We start from the raw sequence: 17997 nt of genomic DNA, 5'->3' as shown, positions 1-17997 counted from the left end.
CTCTTCTCTTCTCTTCTCTTCTCTTCTCTTCTCTTCTCTTCTCTTCTTTTTTTGAGATGGATCGTATGTATTCCAAGCTGGTGTTGAGCTTACTGTGTAATCAAGGATGATCGTGGACTTAGCATTGTTCTGAAGTGTTGGTATAGGGCCACACCACCACACCTCACTCACACTGTGCCGTGACTCAGACCTCAGGCTTCGTCAGACTAGGCAGAACTGAGCCATGTTCCCTACCCTCCTTCATTTATATTTATGATAGATTTATTTAGACACAGGTCAGTAAGCCTGTTCTCAAGCTAAGCCTAAATGTTATACACAAATTAGAAATGATGTTGTATTCCCTGAAAATCACTTAGGGTTTTTGCTTTTTTGCTTGTTTTGTCAACTTTTGACATAAGCTAGAGTCATCTGCTAAGACAGAACCTCCGCTGAGAAAATGCCTCCATTGGAATAGCCTGTGGACAGGTCTGTGAGGGCATTTTCACTTGGGCAGATAGTCCTAGGTTGTATAGGAAAAACCAAATGAGGCAAACCAGCCGCAGCAAGCCAGCCGCAGCATTCGCCATGGGCTCTGCGTCAGCTCTTGCCTCCAGGTTCCTCCCTTGAATTTCTGCCTCATCTTCTCTCAGTGGTCAACTGTGATCAGGACGTGGAAGCCTTTTTTCTTCAACGTATTCTTAGTGTTTTATCAGTTCAGTAGAAAAGCAGAGTAGGACTTGTTCACAATTGTAGCTTGTAAATTAAATTTGTGGACAAAACTCAGTCTACATTCAGCAGGTCAGTGTAAGTAAATCTGTCACTGATAAGGTGAGGAGCTCTCTTCAGAGACCAAACTCCCAGACCGGAGGCCAGCAGCCCAAAGCACCAAACAGACTTGCTCTAACATCTCAAAGCACTTTGTTGGTCAGAGGCACAAAGCCCCAAATGATGTGTAAACCATAGGCCAGCATCGCATAGTTCTGTGTAGACCAAAAGCTAGCAACGCAAGGCTCTGTGTGGGCCAGAGGTCAGCAGCCTTACACCCTGTACAGATGAAAAGCCAGTATCTCAAAGCACTGTGTGCACCAGAAAGCAGGTCAGAGTCGTATACATCTGAAGCCATCATCTCAAGGTTCTATATAGCCAGCATGCGAGCAGTGATCCAAAGAGCTGTGTGGGCCACAGGCCAGTTGCCTAAGGCACTGTGTAGACCAAATAGCTCAAGGTACTGAGATCAGAAACCAGCCCAAGATGCGGTGTGGACCACACAGCAGTAGCCCAAAGCAGCGTATTAACCCGAGGCTAGCAGCCCAAAGTGCTACATACCTGAGCTCATGAGTCTAAGGTGCAGTGTGGACCCAGAGGCCACAGCTCTAGTTGCTATGTGTGGACCCATGGCTGGCAGCTTTGTCTGCTGTATTCCCCAGGGCTTCTAAACATCGTTTCATTCACTGTTGATTCATAAAAGAGATAAACAAACCAAACATATGCTAATATCATTAATTACTCCAGTGTGAAGTGTAATTTTACCATTTATTAAAAAGAAAAACAAGTTTGCATACTGGTGAAATGGATGTGCTTGCTTATTTTTACATAAAGAAATCTTAGCTGAATATTTGATACTACAGGGCACAGACTTTTCAGTGTTTTTCTGGCTTTTTGAGAGTCTTACAATTTTTAATACTGAGGATGCTGCTTCTCAGACATACCTAATACAAAATGGCAAAAGTATGTTTAGGGCCATTTCGGAAGTTGCTGGAAATTCTGTTCTTTCCCATACCAGATTTACTGAGAGAGAGTTTATGAAACTCAAGTCAGCAACTCAAAATGCCTTTTTTAAGATCAGATATTCTAATGATATAATTCAGAGATATTAGTTTTGATGCTTCCATGCTAAGAAATGACAGGAGGAAAATACTAAAATCATTTATTTTTCATAATTAGTCCATTATGTGCCTAGAAGATAAGATACCTTTGTTTGTGTAGTTAAAAACAGTGAAAGCAAAACCTGCAGTTCATAACATCCAGGAGTCCTAGCTAGGGTGTTTGGACACTTTCCCTGGCATTGTTTGCATGCAAGGACAAAAGCTGAAGTGCACTGTGCATGATCCAGGACATGTGAGCTCTGCTGGAAGTGTCTCAGAATCACTTCCTTGTTGCTGGAATTGTCAGTGTGTGCTGGGACAATTTAAGACTGATCTCCATTGCTTGCTGCATGCCCCTTCCTCGAGACTGCTTCATATCACCGTCATCTGGTTACCGATGGTCAGTAAAAGAAAAGTTGTTAAAATTCAGTTGTTTTAGGTTTTGTTCATTTAAAAAGCCATAGGGGCTCGTGAGAGGGAAGGTGAAAAATAGCGAAAACAGTGGAATACATGAGAGAAAGAATTGACTAAGGTAGGAAAAAAGGCAACCAGAGTTGGAGAGGAGGTACGGGGAAGGGGACCGTGTATGAAGATGTCAGGGTGAAAGCAAGTACTCTGTATGTAGTTAACGTGAAGAATTGAAAGGAGAATGTTAGAAAATTAAAACCTGCACTTTGCTTAATTCCCTAGAGGTTTTAATCTTTATGGATTCTTTAACAAAAAATTACTCATTATTGACAAATAACCAGCAATGTCTTTTAAATACAGCAGTTTTTCTCCTAAACTAAATTGAACTGAAATGCTTTTCTGTTTTGTTTTGAGTGGCATTTATTCTGAAGAAAGTCACCTCTAATTTCTGTTGCTTTCCTTCCCAGGGACCCAGATGGAAGGATGCTCTTAGATATTTTTGATGAAAACCTCCACCCTCTTTCGGTAATGAACTCCTTGTGTTTCATGAGATGGTTTAGTTAGCTGTCTCTTGCTCCTGTAGGTCATGTGAAAACTTCTTTTTCCTAGAAATCCGAAGTGCCACCAGATTATGACAGACACAACCCAGAGCAGAAGCAGATTTACCGGTTTGTTCGGACACTGTTCAGTGCTGCTCAGCTGACAGCTGAATGTGCCATTGTCACCCTGGTGAGTTCGAGCAGCAGAGACTCGTCAGGTGACCCTGGGAAAGTTATGGAGTTTTCTGTGGGAATAGAGGATGAGTGTGGAGTCGTATGTGAAGTCCCACTCAGAGCCAGTGGGTGTTATCAGTGCACCCAGCAGGCCTGAGGCAGGGTAGCATGGACCAGGAACATCCTTGGCAAGGTCTGATTTCCTTTTGCTCACTCCCCACTACCCTCAGTGTGTCATACTGTCTGTGCGACAGCAGAGTGCTGTACATCTGAGATGTGCGAAACGTCACTGAAGTGTGCGTTGTGGCCTGGAATAGGAGTGTGACTGTGACTAGCTTTTGATTTGTTTGTATAGAAGGGTCTGTGTTGTCAAGATCAGTGTTGTTTGGGACCTTGGCGTTGCGTGTCACTCAGATGAGAAGTGAGCTTTGCTGTGACCGGGCATTCCTGGAGAATAGACTGGCTCCCTGGTTTTTGGGGAGATCCTGGTCTGACAGAAAACCCACTGAAGGCTTGGTCCTGCATTTCTCCACATGGAGCTTTTATGGCCTGGGCTAACTCAGCAGTGAGCTATTTGCTCATGTGTGTTTGTTCCTGGTTCCTGCTGCCCGCCAGCTGCAGGGCGAGAGAGCCTGTTCAGGTAATTCTTGCTGACCCAGAGTGACACAGGTTCTGAGACCAGGCTGGGAAGTGCATGCGTTCTGACAAGAGTTTCCTAACAAGAACTTGTCTTACAAAATAAGGAGTGAGCAGAAGGGTTGATAGTTTCTAGAAGAGAAGGGCCGAAAAATCAGGAGACCCAAAGTTCCAGATACTTGGGAGGCTGAGGCAGGAGGATCATTTGTGTCCTGGAGTTCAGGGTTGGCCTAGGCAACATAAAAATCCTAGGAAGGAAGGGGAAGAGAGACAGATGGGAAGGGGCAATTGTAGTGCTGAGGATCGAAGCTAAGACTTGCTTGTGTTAGCTTAATACCTTATCACTGATCTGCAACCCTGGGTGCTGTTGAAAAATCTGTAGTACCAAGTACAAAAAATCCAAATGGAAAAGTTGTAGACATTTTAAAAACAGGAAGCTGTAATTATTTCCTTAAAATAATTTGTTTCTGGGCCACAGGTGCGACTCTGTAGAGCACTGTTGTGTGCTGAGCATTTGCATGATAACTCTCATGCCCTAAAGGAGAGGTGCTAGCATCTGAAATAGCATATAATTGGGAACGGAATCAAGCTGTCAGCTTTTGTTGATGGCTTGTTCTTATGCCTTTCCCTAGATCTTATTGGAGTCATCTCTGATTGGCTAAACCAAACAGCTCTAAGACTACAAGATTAACACCCAAAAAGAAATTGTATATTGTTTTGGATTTAGGCCATACACCCCACTTCACATAATTTTTAAAATTCAGGTTGGAATAATTTCATCACTGCGGGAGTTTTGTTTATGTATGTCCTTTGGTGAGTTAACCTCAATCTCCTACTCCCAAATGTCTTTGAGAACCTTTCTTTGTCTACAGAGTACTTGGCACCAACCTGTACTGTCCAGAGATTCCTTAGGGAGTCTTCCGTGTGAATATCATGTGGAATTTTAATTGAACAGTGTCCTGTCGGCAATGTTTAGTAATACTATTATGAAAATCAGTTGGATGTTACTTTAGTTAGCATACAATTAGAATACACCAGCAGGAACTCCTCAAAGAAGATGGTTTACTGACAAGTTCTGCTGAATCACGTGGTAACAATGTGCTCACTGTAATTAGCTCACACGGTGTAACAGTTGCTCTGCTCACATGTGCCGTGTTACAGTGATGTCCCCTCCATTACGAAGCCCTCAGAGGATAGCGATGGCATATAAGTCATGTTGGTTTTTAACAGGCAGTGCCCAGTGTGCTATTAGTATACGCCACCTACTATCATTGAGCTCAGAATCAAATTTCAAAGTCACTTTCTGCCGGACTCAGTGGGAATTATTTCATTGCAGGGTTTTGCCCAACTCGTGTGTACAGAAGTTGTTACTCAGATGTGGAAGGATGTTTCATCCTGCCTTCAGTTTCTGTGACCTGAGAGACTTAGCTAATCCCAGTTTCTTTTTTTTTGCCTCCAGTATAGTTTTTCATGACTTATCCTGTAGAGAATGGGAAGGGTCTGTTGTCAGAAAATACAAACGGAGGTTCCCTAGGATGCCCAGCTGAAAATCAGCCTGGCCCCACCTAGTTATTTATTTTATACAAATAAAAATCATGCTCTAAAACACTACCTCACTGCTAATGCTGCAGTATATTAAATGCCATTTAAAACTGAGCTATCCAAAGGTTGTTGGTGAGCTCTTGAGTAACTTTCATTTGTAAGCAACAGCGGCTCTCATCCTTGTGACCAATCCTGAGTCAGCCAGAGATTCTCACAGCAGTCTATGCTTTTTCTCCTTATTTCCTGGCTTTCCCTGATGGCCTTTGATTCTTACAGGTGCGCAGAAGAATGGATTATTTGCCACTTTGAGCTGCCCCTCAAAATCTCATTGCTTCAGCCTCCTCCTCCTGAGCCAGTTCTTTCATGAATGCCGTAGCATGTGGCAATTTTCCCTGTTAGCTTACTGCTCCAGCTCCTTGCACTTAAGTCCCTGTATTACACTTGTTGTGCTGAGGCAGTTCACAGTTTTAAGGATGTCGTCTTAGTGTCTTCTTTGGGATTGAGGGTGTATTAAAAACAGACGTTTGTCAGATGTGGTAGCGCATACCTGTAATCCTGGCACTTGGGGAGGCAGAGGCAGGTGGATCTCTGTGAGTTCAAGGCCATCCTGGTCTACAAAGCAAGTCCAGGACAGCCAGGACTACACAGAGAAACCCTGTCTTGAAAAACCAAACAAAACCAAAAAAACAAAACTGCAGACATTTTGGGAGCATCATTCTGTCACGAGGAATTTAGGGTTTGTTGTAGTAACACAGTTTACTGTCTGTTTGGAATGTGAACTGTCAGTTCTTGCTTAGTGTGCTGACACACAACTATGGCTCTGTCCTGGCACGGGGAAGTAAAACACGAGGATCACAAGTTTGAGCTGGGCTGTGTGCTGTTTTCCAGGTCAGTACGAGCCACACAGTGAAACCCTATCTCAAAGAAGTAGAAAGAAGCTAAATTTCTTTTCTTTACAGTTTTTCCTATATGTTCAGTATGTGTCCCGGTCCATCCTGCGCAACACATGGTACCAGAGAGGAACCACGAGAGTCTACATTTCCAAGATCTTATCTATCTATCTATCTATCTATCTATCTATCTATCTATCTATCTATCCATCCATCCATCCATCTACCTATCTTTATTAGTTACATTTTATTAACGCTGTATCCCAGCTGTATCCCGCTCCCTCATTCCCTCCTAATCTCACCCTCCCTCCCTCATCTCCTCCCTGCCCCTTTCCAAGTCCATTGATTGGGGAGGATCTCCTCCCCTTTCATCTGACCCTGTTTTATCAGGTATCTTCAGGACTGGCTGCAAAGTCCTCCTCTGTGGCCTGGCAGGACTGCTCCTCCCTTGGCGGGTGGGGATATCAAAGAGCCCGCCATTGAGTTCATGACAGAAATAGTCCCTGTTCCCCTTACTGGGGAAAACCAGTTGGTTACTGAGCTACCATGGGCTCAGTAGAGGTTCTAGGTTATATCCATAGATGGTGCTTGGTAGAGTATCAGTCTCAGAAAAGACCCCTCTGCCAGATATATTTGGTCCTTATGGAGTTCCTATCCTCTCCACGTCATACCATTTCCAAGATCTTAAAACATGGCATTTATTAGTAACTCACTGGACACAGAGCAGCGGTCTTTGGAAACAAGGCAACTGGTGTTCTGTTCATTCTGTGCATATCTGGCCAACCTTGCATCAGTGAGAGGAGCAGGGGCCTTGATTTCTCAGCCCCTTTGGGTAGAACAGTCTCTGTCTGGTTCAGGGCCAGGAGATGCTGGCCCAGGTATCCTGCCTCACTGGCTTGTGATTTCCTCCTGCAGCCAAGTTTTCTTTTTCGGAAGGAAGTTTCTCCTTGCCCCTTCGCTACCCTTCCCTCCCCGTCAGCCTGCACTCTCAAATGCTTCCATGTCATTCATCCTGAGCTCTTTATTTTAAACCTCAGTGGTCACTATGAGAGGCAGAAATTACATTTCTTTCCTGGGTGCTTAGAAGTATATAGCGAATCCCTATGGTGTCCACACAGGAATGAGCCAGCAAAGAGAATACGCCAGAGCTACTTTCCCCTCCCACTTCTGCCCAGTCATCTTGTCTCCAACTCCAAACCAGCGAGCTCCCCTGCCTCTGCTGCTCCTCACTTCAGGGCTTGGGTCTGGTCTGCCTGCACAGACACAGGCTGTAGCTCAGTCATATGCCTGGAACTTAGGGACATCTTTTGATACATCTCAGACACAGCACCAGTCAGATCTGCAGTCACCTTACATAGCCTGTTCCTTCTGTTCTAATGAATGTACAGCCAACAGCACATTCCAGAGGCCTTGGCTGCTTCCAAGATGACCACCTTTGATGGCTTTGAGGCTCTTTCCTGAAAGTGTCTGGACAATATCTAGTTGGTAGCCCCTTAAAACTCCTTCTCGCTGTTCAGCCTGATTGCTCATTTTCCTTCCAATTGCTACTTCCTGTCAGGGGTACCCCCCACCCCCAGGCCCTTCTCTGACCCTGATCAGTCAGGCTGCCTCGTGGAGGCTCAGAGTTAGCCATGTTGCCTCCAGTGGGATCTGTGCCTAGACACTGAGTGGTGGGTAAGTGCCTTCATTCCTGTCCAGTTTCTGGGGTCTGGGTCAGGTGCTGCCTGGTATCTTACCCTTTCACTTCAGCTGCCACATCTGCCAGTTCATACTACTGTCCTGACGCCCAAGGACTTACCAAGGCTGAGCCTCTCCTGAGTCTAGTGCCGTAGCTGTGGGTTTCCTTTCTTAAGAAAATCTCTGTCCTGCTTGGGAGAATTGACGTTTAGATGGTATAATCTGTACTTTGTGTGTTTAACGTTTTCTTTTCCATGTGTGGCTTTTTGCATTTTGTAAATATTTAAGACTGTACAAATACTGTATGCAAGTGTTATATACATATATGAATGCAGATTTCATCTTATAAAGCAAGTTCTTAAGAGTATTGCAATATCTGGGTTTAATTTTTCTCATGTGGAGTTTTGTTTTGTAAATGAATAAACTGTAAAAAAATAACTGATTAAGAGAAGTTTGAAATAATCTAATTTTAATTTAGCTATGAGAAACTAAAAGACAACTAATTTAGGACACAGGTTTTGTCTGTAGGTATGTGTGTGTTTTATGTTTGTCTTAAAATAAATTCTGATTAAAAATAATCCCCATTTTTTAGTTTCATTTTTATAATCTGGCTGAAATTTTATTTAAACAATGTACAAGTCATTTCATCAAGTAGGAATCACAGTGAGGCACCACCTCGTGCCCATCAGGATGCCCATTCTCACCTTGAGCACGCACGCTTACACAGCAAGGGCTGGAAGGGAAACTTGGCACCAGCTGCACTACCGAACTGTACAGTGCGGCCGCTCTGGGAAGGGTGTCATCTCTCCTGTCAGTTAAACAGAATTACCGTAGGGTCCAGCGGCTCCACTTTGCTACACTCAAAAGGACCAAAGCATGACTTCCCAGTTTTGGCAGCATTACTCACAGTAGCCAACAGAAGAAGCTGCCTGTGTGGCCCCTCCCAGATGGGCAGTAAACCGTGGGGCAAGTGCATATGATGAGTTAGTGCTGCAGATGGTGAAACACGAAAACAGTGCGGAGTGAGATAGAGGAGGCCAGGAAGGTGAATACTGTGCACTGCACGGGTACAGAAGTCTTAAGACACTCAGGTAGAGGGGAAAGTGCAGCAGTGCTTGTAGGGCTGGGCAAGAGCAGGACTTGGGGGATTGCAGGGTCTGGAGAGAAAGGGACTGTGAAGAGTGCAGTTTCACTTTAGGACAGTGGAAATGCTGCCTGTTGATGGGGGTGACGGCTCAGAATCCTGGGCGTACCTGCTGTAGCTACCGTTGGAAAGGATGGAGCAGTGCATTCTACCACAGCAGCAGCAAACTCCGAGTGTGAAGTACAGTCACAGTGAAGATTAGTTCTTAAAACTGTAGTGAGGCAGGATGCTCTCTGTGAGCTGCATAATAAGACCCTGTCTTTAAGAACAAACAAACCGTCTGTGGTGGCCAGCATGATGGCTCAGGTGGACACACTTGCTCCACAGCCTGGAGACCTGAGCTCCATCCCCAGAGCCCACAGAGAAGTAAAAATAGAGAGCTGCACAACAGCAGCCTCTGACGTCCACCTACACAGGGCAGCCTATGCCCTCACACACGCACACAACAGCGACTTTAAAAGTAATATTACTCTAGAGGTCAGCGGCTAAGATCAAGTGTAAAATTCTTCATAGGATTTGTTTTTGATGACCAGATTTGTGGCACTTACATTCTTGTGTCACGATTTGTTTTGACCCGGGGCTTTTGGGATTTACGCCAATGCCAGTCTTTACAGGATCAGCTACATTCTCACTCCTCCAGCCTAATTCTGAGGAAACTTGCTGGGTCTTTCAGCACTTTAAAAATGTATGTCCTGGTGCAGGTATGCAGATTAGTGTTTTTATCGGATTCTTGAATGTTCCCAGAGTGGTACTCTGTTTTGTTTTTTTTTTTTTGTGTGTGTGTGTGTGTGTCTTCTCTTGGACTCTTTTCCTTCTATTTGTTTTATGCAGCTCTCCTCTGTTGTTTTGGTGTTCTGTGTTTTCTTTTATTGTCCTTTGGAAGCCTGTTTGTTTTCTAAGGAGACACAGAAGGGAGTGGAACTGGATGGAGGGAAGGAGTGGAGGGAGGGAAAATAGAACATAGTATGGAAGGAAAAAAATCTGTTTTCAACAAAAGGAAAGAGTTGAAAATAGTATCTTAGTTTATGTGTTTTTAAGTATGTTTAACAAATTTATATATAGTTAGTGTACTTTTTTTTTCCACCATTACCCTTAGTTTGGTTGGTCAGTGATATAATTTTCTTTTTTTATTTTTGACCTTTTTAAAAAATTAATTTATTTTTTTATTAATTACAATTTATTCACTTTGTATCCAAGTACCTTCCCTCATCCCCTCCCAATCCTGCCCTCCCTCCTATTTTTCCCTTGCCCCTCCCCCAGTCCGCTGATAGGGAAGGTCCTCCTCCCCTTCCATCCAGTGATATCATTTTCAAGACTTTTTTTTTTAACCGATTACAGTATATACAGAAAGAAATGTGTGGCTGAGTTGACTTGGGTGGAAGAGACAGCTGAAGGCCTTAGCGCTGGCTTCCTCGTGTCTCCTCAGGTATATCTTGAAAGGCTCTTGACATACGCAGAGATTGACATCTGTCCAGCCAACTGGAAGCGCATCGTTCTTGGGGCGATCCTGCTGGCCTCTAAGGTGTGGGATGATCAGGCTGTGTGGAACGTGGACTACTGCCAGATCCTGAAAGACATCACAGTGGAAGACATGTAAGTGTTCTCGCCTGCTTCAGGCTGAGGGAGACCGGGCCTCCTCTCCGTGCTCTGCACTGTACAGTGGATGAATTGGCTGAATGGTGTTGCTGGCCCAGCAGGGAACCTGGCTGTGGAAAGGTAGGCTACCGTATTTCTCGTCAGTGTGATCAAGAGCAGGAACGGGCGTGCTTCCTGGTTTTGTGAGAATGTTGCTGAAACTCTGCCACAGGTAAACGTTGCTTTGGGGGTTTGTATTTGAGCTCCACTATGACAGGAGATCAGTGATCCAGCCCATGGTCCTCTGGTAGCAAGCTTGGGCTACGTCAGACCACATGGCGTGCTTTCATGTGCTTGGTGAGTGCCTCCGTGTATGCTAGAGCTTGATGTGTGCCAGCGTCCTCCAAGCCCCAGGCAGGATCCTCCACTTGGCGAGGACCGCGCGCCTAGCTCCAGGACTGGGGATCCGCTTCCCAGCTGACCAGATGCAGGTTCCAGGGGAATTGCTAGCTGAGGACCCACCCACACAGGCGTCAGGGCAGAAGGCTGTGCAACAGAAGCACCCACCCGCTTACCCTCCTGGAATCTGGTGCTTCATTGTCAGCCCGGGCTCTTCGCTTGGTTCAGCTTTTCAGCTGATCTCCTGGAGGAAGGTTCTGACAGGAAGTTTCTAGCTAGCTACCAGTCTCCCCACATTCTTGGGCCCAGTAGCCCTGGAGTGAGCCTCCTGGTGCAGCCTGGCTGGGAGGGTCACCAGGCTACAGGCACATTGGCGTGCTGGCTTGGGTCCTCATCAGTCCCCCACGGCCTCCTGCTGCCCTCTAAGTCCTGTGCAAGAGAACTCACAGCTCTGCCACTGTGCCTTTGACCTTCCTGTTTCTGCTGCCTCATTGCAGTAAGAAAAACAGGACGTTTTTATTAGAATAATTTCAGAAGAAAGCCAAAGCTCTTTACCATATTTCAGGTTGAGAAAAGCTTCTAAAATGCTGTCATTCTGATTCATGGGAAACAGGTATTTAGTGCAACTGTAGCCTTTGCTTTTCATTAGGGGCTGTTCTACTTTCGTAGCTCCCTCTTTCTCTGATCTCCTTCTGCCGTCTATTGCACGCCAAGGAATGTCGTCTGCTTGACCTTCCTGTTTGCGTGGCTGGATGTTGACTGGGGACGTGGTGAGCTGAATGAGTTCTCTGCAGCTGTGTCCACCTAAAGGACAACAGCTGCTAACAGCCTCGCTTCTGAATGCAGTTATCACACCCAAAAGCTTACAAAAGAAACAATGTCTGTTAACAGAGACTGGGGCAGATTGATATGTTAGCCCTCAGGCGGTGAAGAAGGCACGGATACTTGTTTCTTCATTCTCTCTGTGTGTAAACCCCAGCGCTTTGGGGTTCCAGGTATAATGGAGATTAGAATACCATGATGTGAAAAGTCACTCGGACTGAACTATGACAGCAGTAGCAGCAGTAATATTCCAGCTCATTCACTGAACGTGTCCTAGATCCAGGGGAAGAGCCTTTGTGTGTTCATGGATGCCTTGCGACCCATAAGTGCTAATACTGCTCCTGCTTAGAGGAAGCCAGAGCACCAGGACATACAAAATAGTGCCTGAGTCACTAGGCCAGTGAGTTGAAGAGCCAGGTTACGCTTCTTGGGAGCAGCTGCAGCCACAATTGTTTCAGCTGTTTATACTATTGTATTTTTAAATGATAATTTATTTTATTTATTTATCCATTCATGTATTTATTTTGGAAGTCCTTTTCTATACAAAAATCTATAAAATCTGACCAAAATTTCTTTGGCTGAAACTTAATGTAAAGAATGTTTGGACGCTGCAGATAAAGCTCATATGTCTGTTATGTCTGAGAGTCTGGGTTTGGCCCCAGTAGCTGCAGAAGAGAGAGAAGATCATTTGATGAGCATCTGAATAATAATGTGTTCTTTGCTGGATCTTGAGTACCATAAGCAATCACATACAAAGAGAGTGAAATTTTTTTTCCAGTTAGGGTTTTCTTGAAGAAAACTGGTTCTTTAAGATTTGGAAGCATTGTGGTGCGTATAATAATAGCACTTGGGGGTAGAAGGTTCTGTGTTCCGTGTTCTATCAAAAGGAAGAAAGAGAATTGTTTCTCTGCTTTCTGGCCTTTCTTTGAACTGACTAGGCTGACTAACTACAGGGGAAGTCACATGGTGTTTCTTATCCAACCATAGTGCCTCTGAAGGGTGAGCACGTGGTGCCTGAGTGTAGACTTAACCAGCTGTGTCTTGCAATCCCCAGTGCTTGGAGGTGGAGACAGAGGGCCCAGAGTTCAAGACCAGAGTACAGAAAGTCCTCTTGAAGAAAATGGAAGGTGCCCTTGTTTGTGGACTTCGTGTGCCCTTCATCTACCTCTGCAGACTGTAGGCTTCCATCAAGCCTGTGCCTCCTCCCCGGCTGATCAGCAAGTTGCCTTTTGAGTTGCTTGTGTGATGATCCCTCCATTTGTTCTAAGAAGCAAAGTTCTTTTGAGTAGGCTGTGTATCTGTGTACCTCTGTATTTATTGTGTATTTTTGCGACAGTGATCATAAGGGGCATAGTCTGAAATTCTCGTTCTTTGTTGGGTTTTTGTGGGGTTTAGGTATCAGGGTGACTGTGGCCTCATAGAATGAGTTTGGCAGTGTTCCTTCTGTTTCTGTTTTGTAGAATAGTTTGAGAAATATTGGTATTAGCTCTTTGAATGTCTGTTAGAAATCTGCACTGAAACTATCTAGCTCTGTGCCTTTTTTTTTTTTTTTTTTTTTTCTTTTTCTTTTTTTGTTTGGGAGACTTTTAATGCTTCTATTTCCTTAGGGGTTACAGGACTATCTAAATTCTTTACCTGATCTTGATTTAACTTTGGTATGTGGACTCTATCAAGAAAATCATCCATTTTGTTTAGATTTTTCAATTTCCTGGAGTACAGTCTTTTGGTAATGATTCTTTGGATTTCCTCGGTGTTTTTATGTCTCCCTTTTCATTTCTGATTTAATTTGGGTATTTTCTGTCTGCCCTTTAGATAGTTTGGGTAAGGATTTATCTTGTTGATTTTTTCAAAGAAGCAGCTGTTAGTTTCACTGATTGTGAATTGTTTTCTTTGTTTCTAATTCATTATTTCAGCCCTGAGTTTGATTATTTCTTGCTGTCTGCTCTTGGGTGTGTCTGCGTCTTTTTGTTCGAGAGCTTTGGGGTGCACTTTTAAATTGCTAGGATGAAATTTCTCCAATTTCTTTATGAAGACACTTAGTGTTGTGAACTTCTCCTCCTATCCATTTTTTCATTGTGTCGCAGAAGTTTGGGTTTGTTGTACCTTTATTTTTATTGAATTCTAAAAAGACTATTTCTTCCCTGACCCAGTTGTCATTAAGTAGAGTTGTTCAGTTTTTATGAGTTTGTAGGCTCTCTGTTTTGTTGTTGTTGAAGTCCCAGAAACTTTAGATTCAACCTTTTCTTTGACCCAAGTATCAAATTCTTCTACACCTGAGAGTCTCTTCCATCGTTTGTAATCTGTCAGTGATGCTTACATCTGTAGTTCCTGTTTTCTTCCCTAGGTTTTCCATCTCCAGGATTCCCTCAGTTGTGTTTTCTTTATTGCTTCTGTTTTCATTTTCAGGTCTTGAACAGTTTTATCGATTTCCTTCACTGTTTGATTGTATTTCCCTGTATTTCTATTAGGTATTTATTTATTTCCTCTTTTAAAGGCCTTTATCATCTTCGTAAGACTGGATTAAGGTCCTTTTCTTGTCCTTCAGCTGTGTTGGTGTGTCAGAGCTTGCTGTAGAACAGCTGGGCTGCGGTAGTGCCATGTTGCCCTTTAGCCATCTAGATTTTGGGGTTATCTAAACCCCAAAATAGGTTTAGATGCTGGTTTCTGAGTTCATCTTTGTTCCATTGGTGGGGTTTTTTGACATTTTCCTGTTGGTTTCTGTTTCCTCTCAGTCTTCTGGTCCAAGTGACCTGGGGTCTGGTGACTGTGAGCTTTCAGGTCCATTAGGGTGCCTCCCTTGGGGTTTTTGTGACCTTCCTGGCCTTTGTGGTTTTGAGTGCTAGTGTCTCTGGGGTCCCTGCTCCCGGCGTGGTCAGAGTGGCCTGTGTGAAAGCAGGCAGAACTGTGGGCCGGAAAGTGGAGTCCAGGGCATAGGGTGCAGTTGAAGGCTGAGACTGTGTTTTGAGGATGCGTGGCGGGCAGCGGATTGAGGTAGGGGTCTTAACCTGGTGTCCCTGTGACAGTGGGCCTCTGGGAAAGCAGGCAGAGTTGTAGGCCAGAAAGTGGAGCACAGAGGACAGGGTGCAGTTTACCTCTGCTGAGTGTGCTTTACGGAGACTCGAGGGCAAGGCCTTGGGGAGGTCTTCCCTGGCTGTCCCTGGTGCCACCAGCCCGCCAGGCTACTTCTTTTGTTCCATTGATCTGTTTTGTTTCTGTGCTTGCTGGGATTTGAGTTCTTTCTGCCCAGTAGCTGTGGCTCAGATATTAGTCCTTTCTCGCAGCTAATGTGAGGTCTGGGTTTGTTTGATTGTCACAGCATTTGACACCATAATGAGGTGGTTCTTAGGTACAAGTTGAGTTGGAATTCAGTTTAGCCTGGAAGCAAGATAGTGCTGCACTGGGTCAGGTCTGAGATGTGGTGCAGTTTGGACAGAACCCACCCAAATTCAGCTCCACAAGACAGGAAAAGAGACCAGGCCTCTACTGTTCTCTCATCTCTGGCTGTCCCTTCCCACCAGAGCTCACCGCCGCCTTCCCTGCTCAGTCTGCTTTCACGTATCTGAAAAGTCAGCTAGCATGAAAACTGGGTGTCCTGGCTGAGGAGAGAGAGGCCACACCAAGCGGTTGCATGTGTATGACAAAGGGCAGAACCAGATGCTGTAGAGTGTTGTAGATACGGGGTTAGTTATCAGGACCAGCTCCCACAGTAGTCACAAGTGTGCCTGCTTTGAAAGATGTTTGCAGTACTGAAATTTGAAAATTCACTCTGGCTGTTCCCTGTTCTTCAGAATAAAAGTGAGCTGTGTGGTGCACGTGTGTACTCCCCTCTCTGTGGAGAGCCGCCCAGCAGCTCCACATGGGGCCTGCAGGGCCAGTCTGCAAAAGGCTCATGTAAGGCCGGAGTAGGTAGTCCATCAGCTCCTTAGCATGCTCCGCCTCTCGAAGCCCAGTGTCTAGGTTCTGGAGCTGGAATTCCCCACTGAAGAAGTGCAGGCCTCCATTCCAGAGGGCAGCATTCCTCTGGGCGTCTCCTTGAAGCTCCCGACAGCTTCCTCGGAGGCTGGGTCGGGCCTAAGCGACTTAACTCTCCCGAAGGCCATTGCTGTTTATCAGCTGAGCCAGGCTTCATGTTTCAGGCTCCAGGTCCCGAGAGTCGCCTTTTAACACCTGTGCGCTAATACTGCAGCAGGCGTTTAGCCAGGCTTTTCCTGGCAGATGCAGGTCTCCTGGTGCTTGTCTTCAGCGGTTCGGCAGCATGCCTACTCTAAGTGTGTACTCACCGCTGAGTGTACTGCTGCTTCTGCTTTGCAGGAATGAGCTGGAGCGACAGTTCCTTGAATTGCTACAGTTCAACATCAACGTTCCTTCCAGTGTGTATGCCAAGTATTATTTTGATCTTCGTTCTCTGGCAGAAGCAAACAACCTGAGCTTTCCCTTGGAGCCCCTCAGCAGGGAGCGTGCCCACAGGCTTGAGGTAAGGTGGGCTCGCAGCAGGCTGCAGCACGTGGCTCCATTAGCGTCTCTGTGTCGCACACTTGCAGGGTCGCCCAGTATGTGTTGCGAAGCAAGGACAGGCCCTAGATGGACCCTGGCCAGTTTATTAACTCGGCAGCTTTTGCTTAACGCACAGTAATTCCATTTTAAAGTCAAAGATTCTTTTTAACATTCTGCTTATTGTTTTCTTTTTAGGATTATAAGTCCACAAAAATAAGTATTTCCCCCCATACATTAAAAAAAAGTGAAGGGGCTGCTAAGTGGCTTTAGCAATTGAGGATCCAGGAGAGCTATTATTCTTATTATGTTATTTTTTTTTCATGAAAGATTCTTTTATAGTGGGAGCTAAGGCCGGCCTCACTGGGCATAGTCTGGGCTGAAGGCTGCTGTTACTAACCTGTGACTGTATCACAGCGAATGTGTGTTTCCCCACCTCTTCACTTCTGGTGTAAGGGGCAGCCGAAAAGCCAAAGTGGTAACAAGAAACAAGTGAGATCTTCACCATGCCATTTTGCACACCTTCAGCCTCTGGGCAATGTGATTTCAGCCTTCGAGCCTGTTCTAGTTTGGTTTCTGTGCTGTGGTAAAACATTGTCCAATACCGGCTTGAAGAGGAAAGGATTGAAGACTACGTCATAGTCTGTCACTGAGAGGGAAGGCAAGGCAGGAACGGAACAGAGGCTGGGGGTGCTGTTTCATAGTTTGCTCTCCAGGCTTGCCCAGCGTGCTGTGTTGTATAGCCCGGGGCCGCCTGCCTGGAGGTGGCCCTGCCCGTAGTCCAGTCTGATGGAGGCGTTTTCTCCATTGAGATTTCTCTTCCCTGATGACACCAGCTTATACACCACCACCACCACCAGCTAAGCAGCACAAAGCCTTACACCGCAGTGGAAAATGAGAGAGGCCTTTTCCAAACTTCCCAAGGCCTGTGGTGCCTGCCCCACTCTTTGTCTTCCTCCTTGGCACGGTGCTCTGACAAAGCCAGTAGTTGAATAAAATCAAGCCAGAGGTGGAAAGGGCTGTGGGTTTTTGTTTGGGATTTCTATGGAAGTTTTATTTAGATTGAATTTCCTTCACATTTATTCTGTTCTAGTTTTTTTTTTTTTTTTGCTGTTGCTGTTAAAAAATCTACTGATAGCAGTGGGAAGGAGAAATGGGTTAGGGTTAAAATTATAGGTTACAATTCATTATTTCCAAGAAAGTCAAAGCAGCTAGAGACATCACATCTGAGAGCAGAGAGAGAATAAAGGAATGCATGCTTAGTGCTCAGCTAGTTTATTCTTCTGTCAAGGACCAAAACCAGGGAATGGTGCTACCACAGTGGGCAGATCTTCCTGCATCAGTTAAGGCAAGCAAGTAAATTAAGAGAGCAAACAAGTAAAAGAGTCCGGTTTGTGTTTGTTCTTAATTTTGGAAACAGGGTTTCTCTGACTCACTGGATGCATAATGTAGACCAGGCTAGCCTTGAACTCAACAGATCTTGCTGCCTCTGCCTCCCACGTGCTGGGATTAAAGATGGGTGTCCCCCACCCCCAGTGTATTAATTGTAAGAAGGAAGTTTAGTGAAGCAAGAGAAGGAGGCTGGGTGCTGAGCACTGGGGTTAAAGCAGAACTGCTGGGAGTGGGGAGCTCAATGTCATGTCACCTGTTCAGATTGCACCTCATGAAGGCTGGGTATGAGTCTCTTAAAAGAATTCCTCTCAGTTGGGCTCAGAGGGTTTTTACTGTGTGTGCATGTCAGAGAATGCTCTTGTTACCTCATACCCTCTAGTTAAGAGGGAGCCCTGCTATGGGTTGCTATGGTCACTTCACACACACACACACACACACACACACACACACACACACACACACAC

General features: G+C 45.2%; 1 protein-coding gene across 1 annotated transcript in view; it reads left to right on the top strand.

Moving 5' to 3' along the window:
• Window positions 1-17997, top strand: part of Ccny (cyclin Y) — a 109531-nt gene that overhangs the window by 88600 nt on the left and 2934 nt on the right. The window contains exons 6-9 of the mRNA XM_055595790.1: window positions 2720-2777; window positions 2862-2981; window positions 10281-10447; window positions 15962-16124. Coding sequence (XP_055451765.1) covers window positions 2720-2777; window positions 2862-2981; window positions 10281-10447; window positions 15962-16124 — 508 coding nt within the window. The remainder of the gene's footprint in view (window positions 1-2719; window positions 2778-2861; window positions 2982-10280; window positions 10448-15961; window positions 16125-17997) is intronic.

This window comes from Psammomys obesus, unplaced genomic scaffold (genome assembly GCF_907164565.1).
Source record: "Psammomys obesus unplaced genomic scaffold, mPsaObe1.curated_primary_1811, whole genome shotgun sequence".
Classification (NCBI taxonomy): Eukaryota; Metazoa; Chordata; class Mammalia; order Rodentia; family Muridae; genus Psammomys; species Psammomys obesus.
Note: the sequence above shows the minus strand (reverse complement) of the source record. Positions and strands in the feature narration are given on the sequence as shown.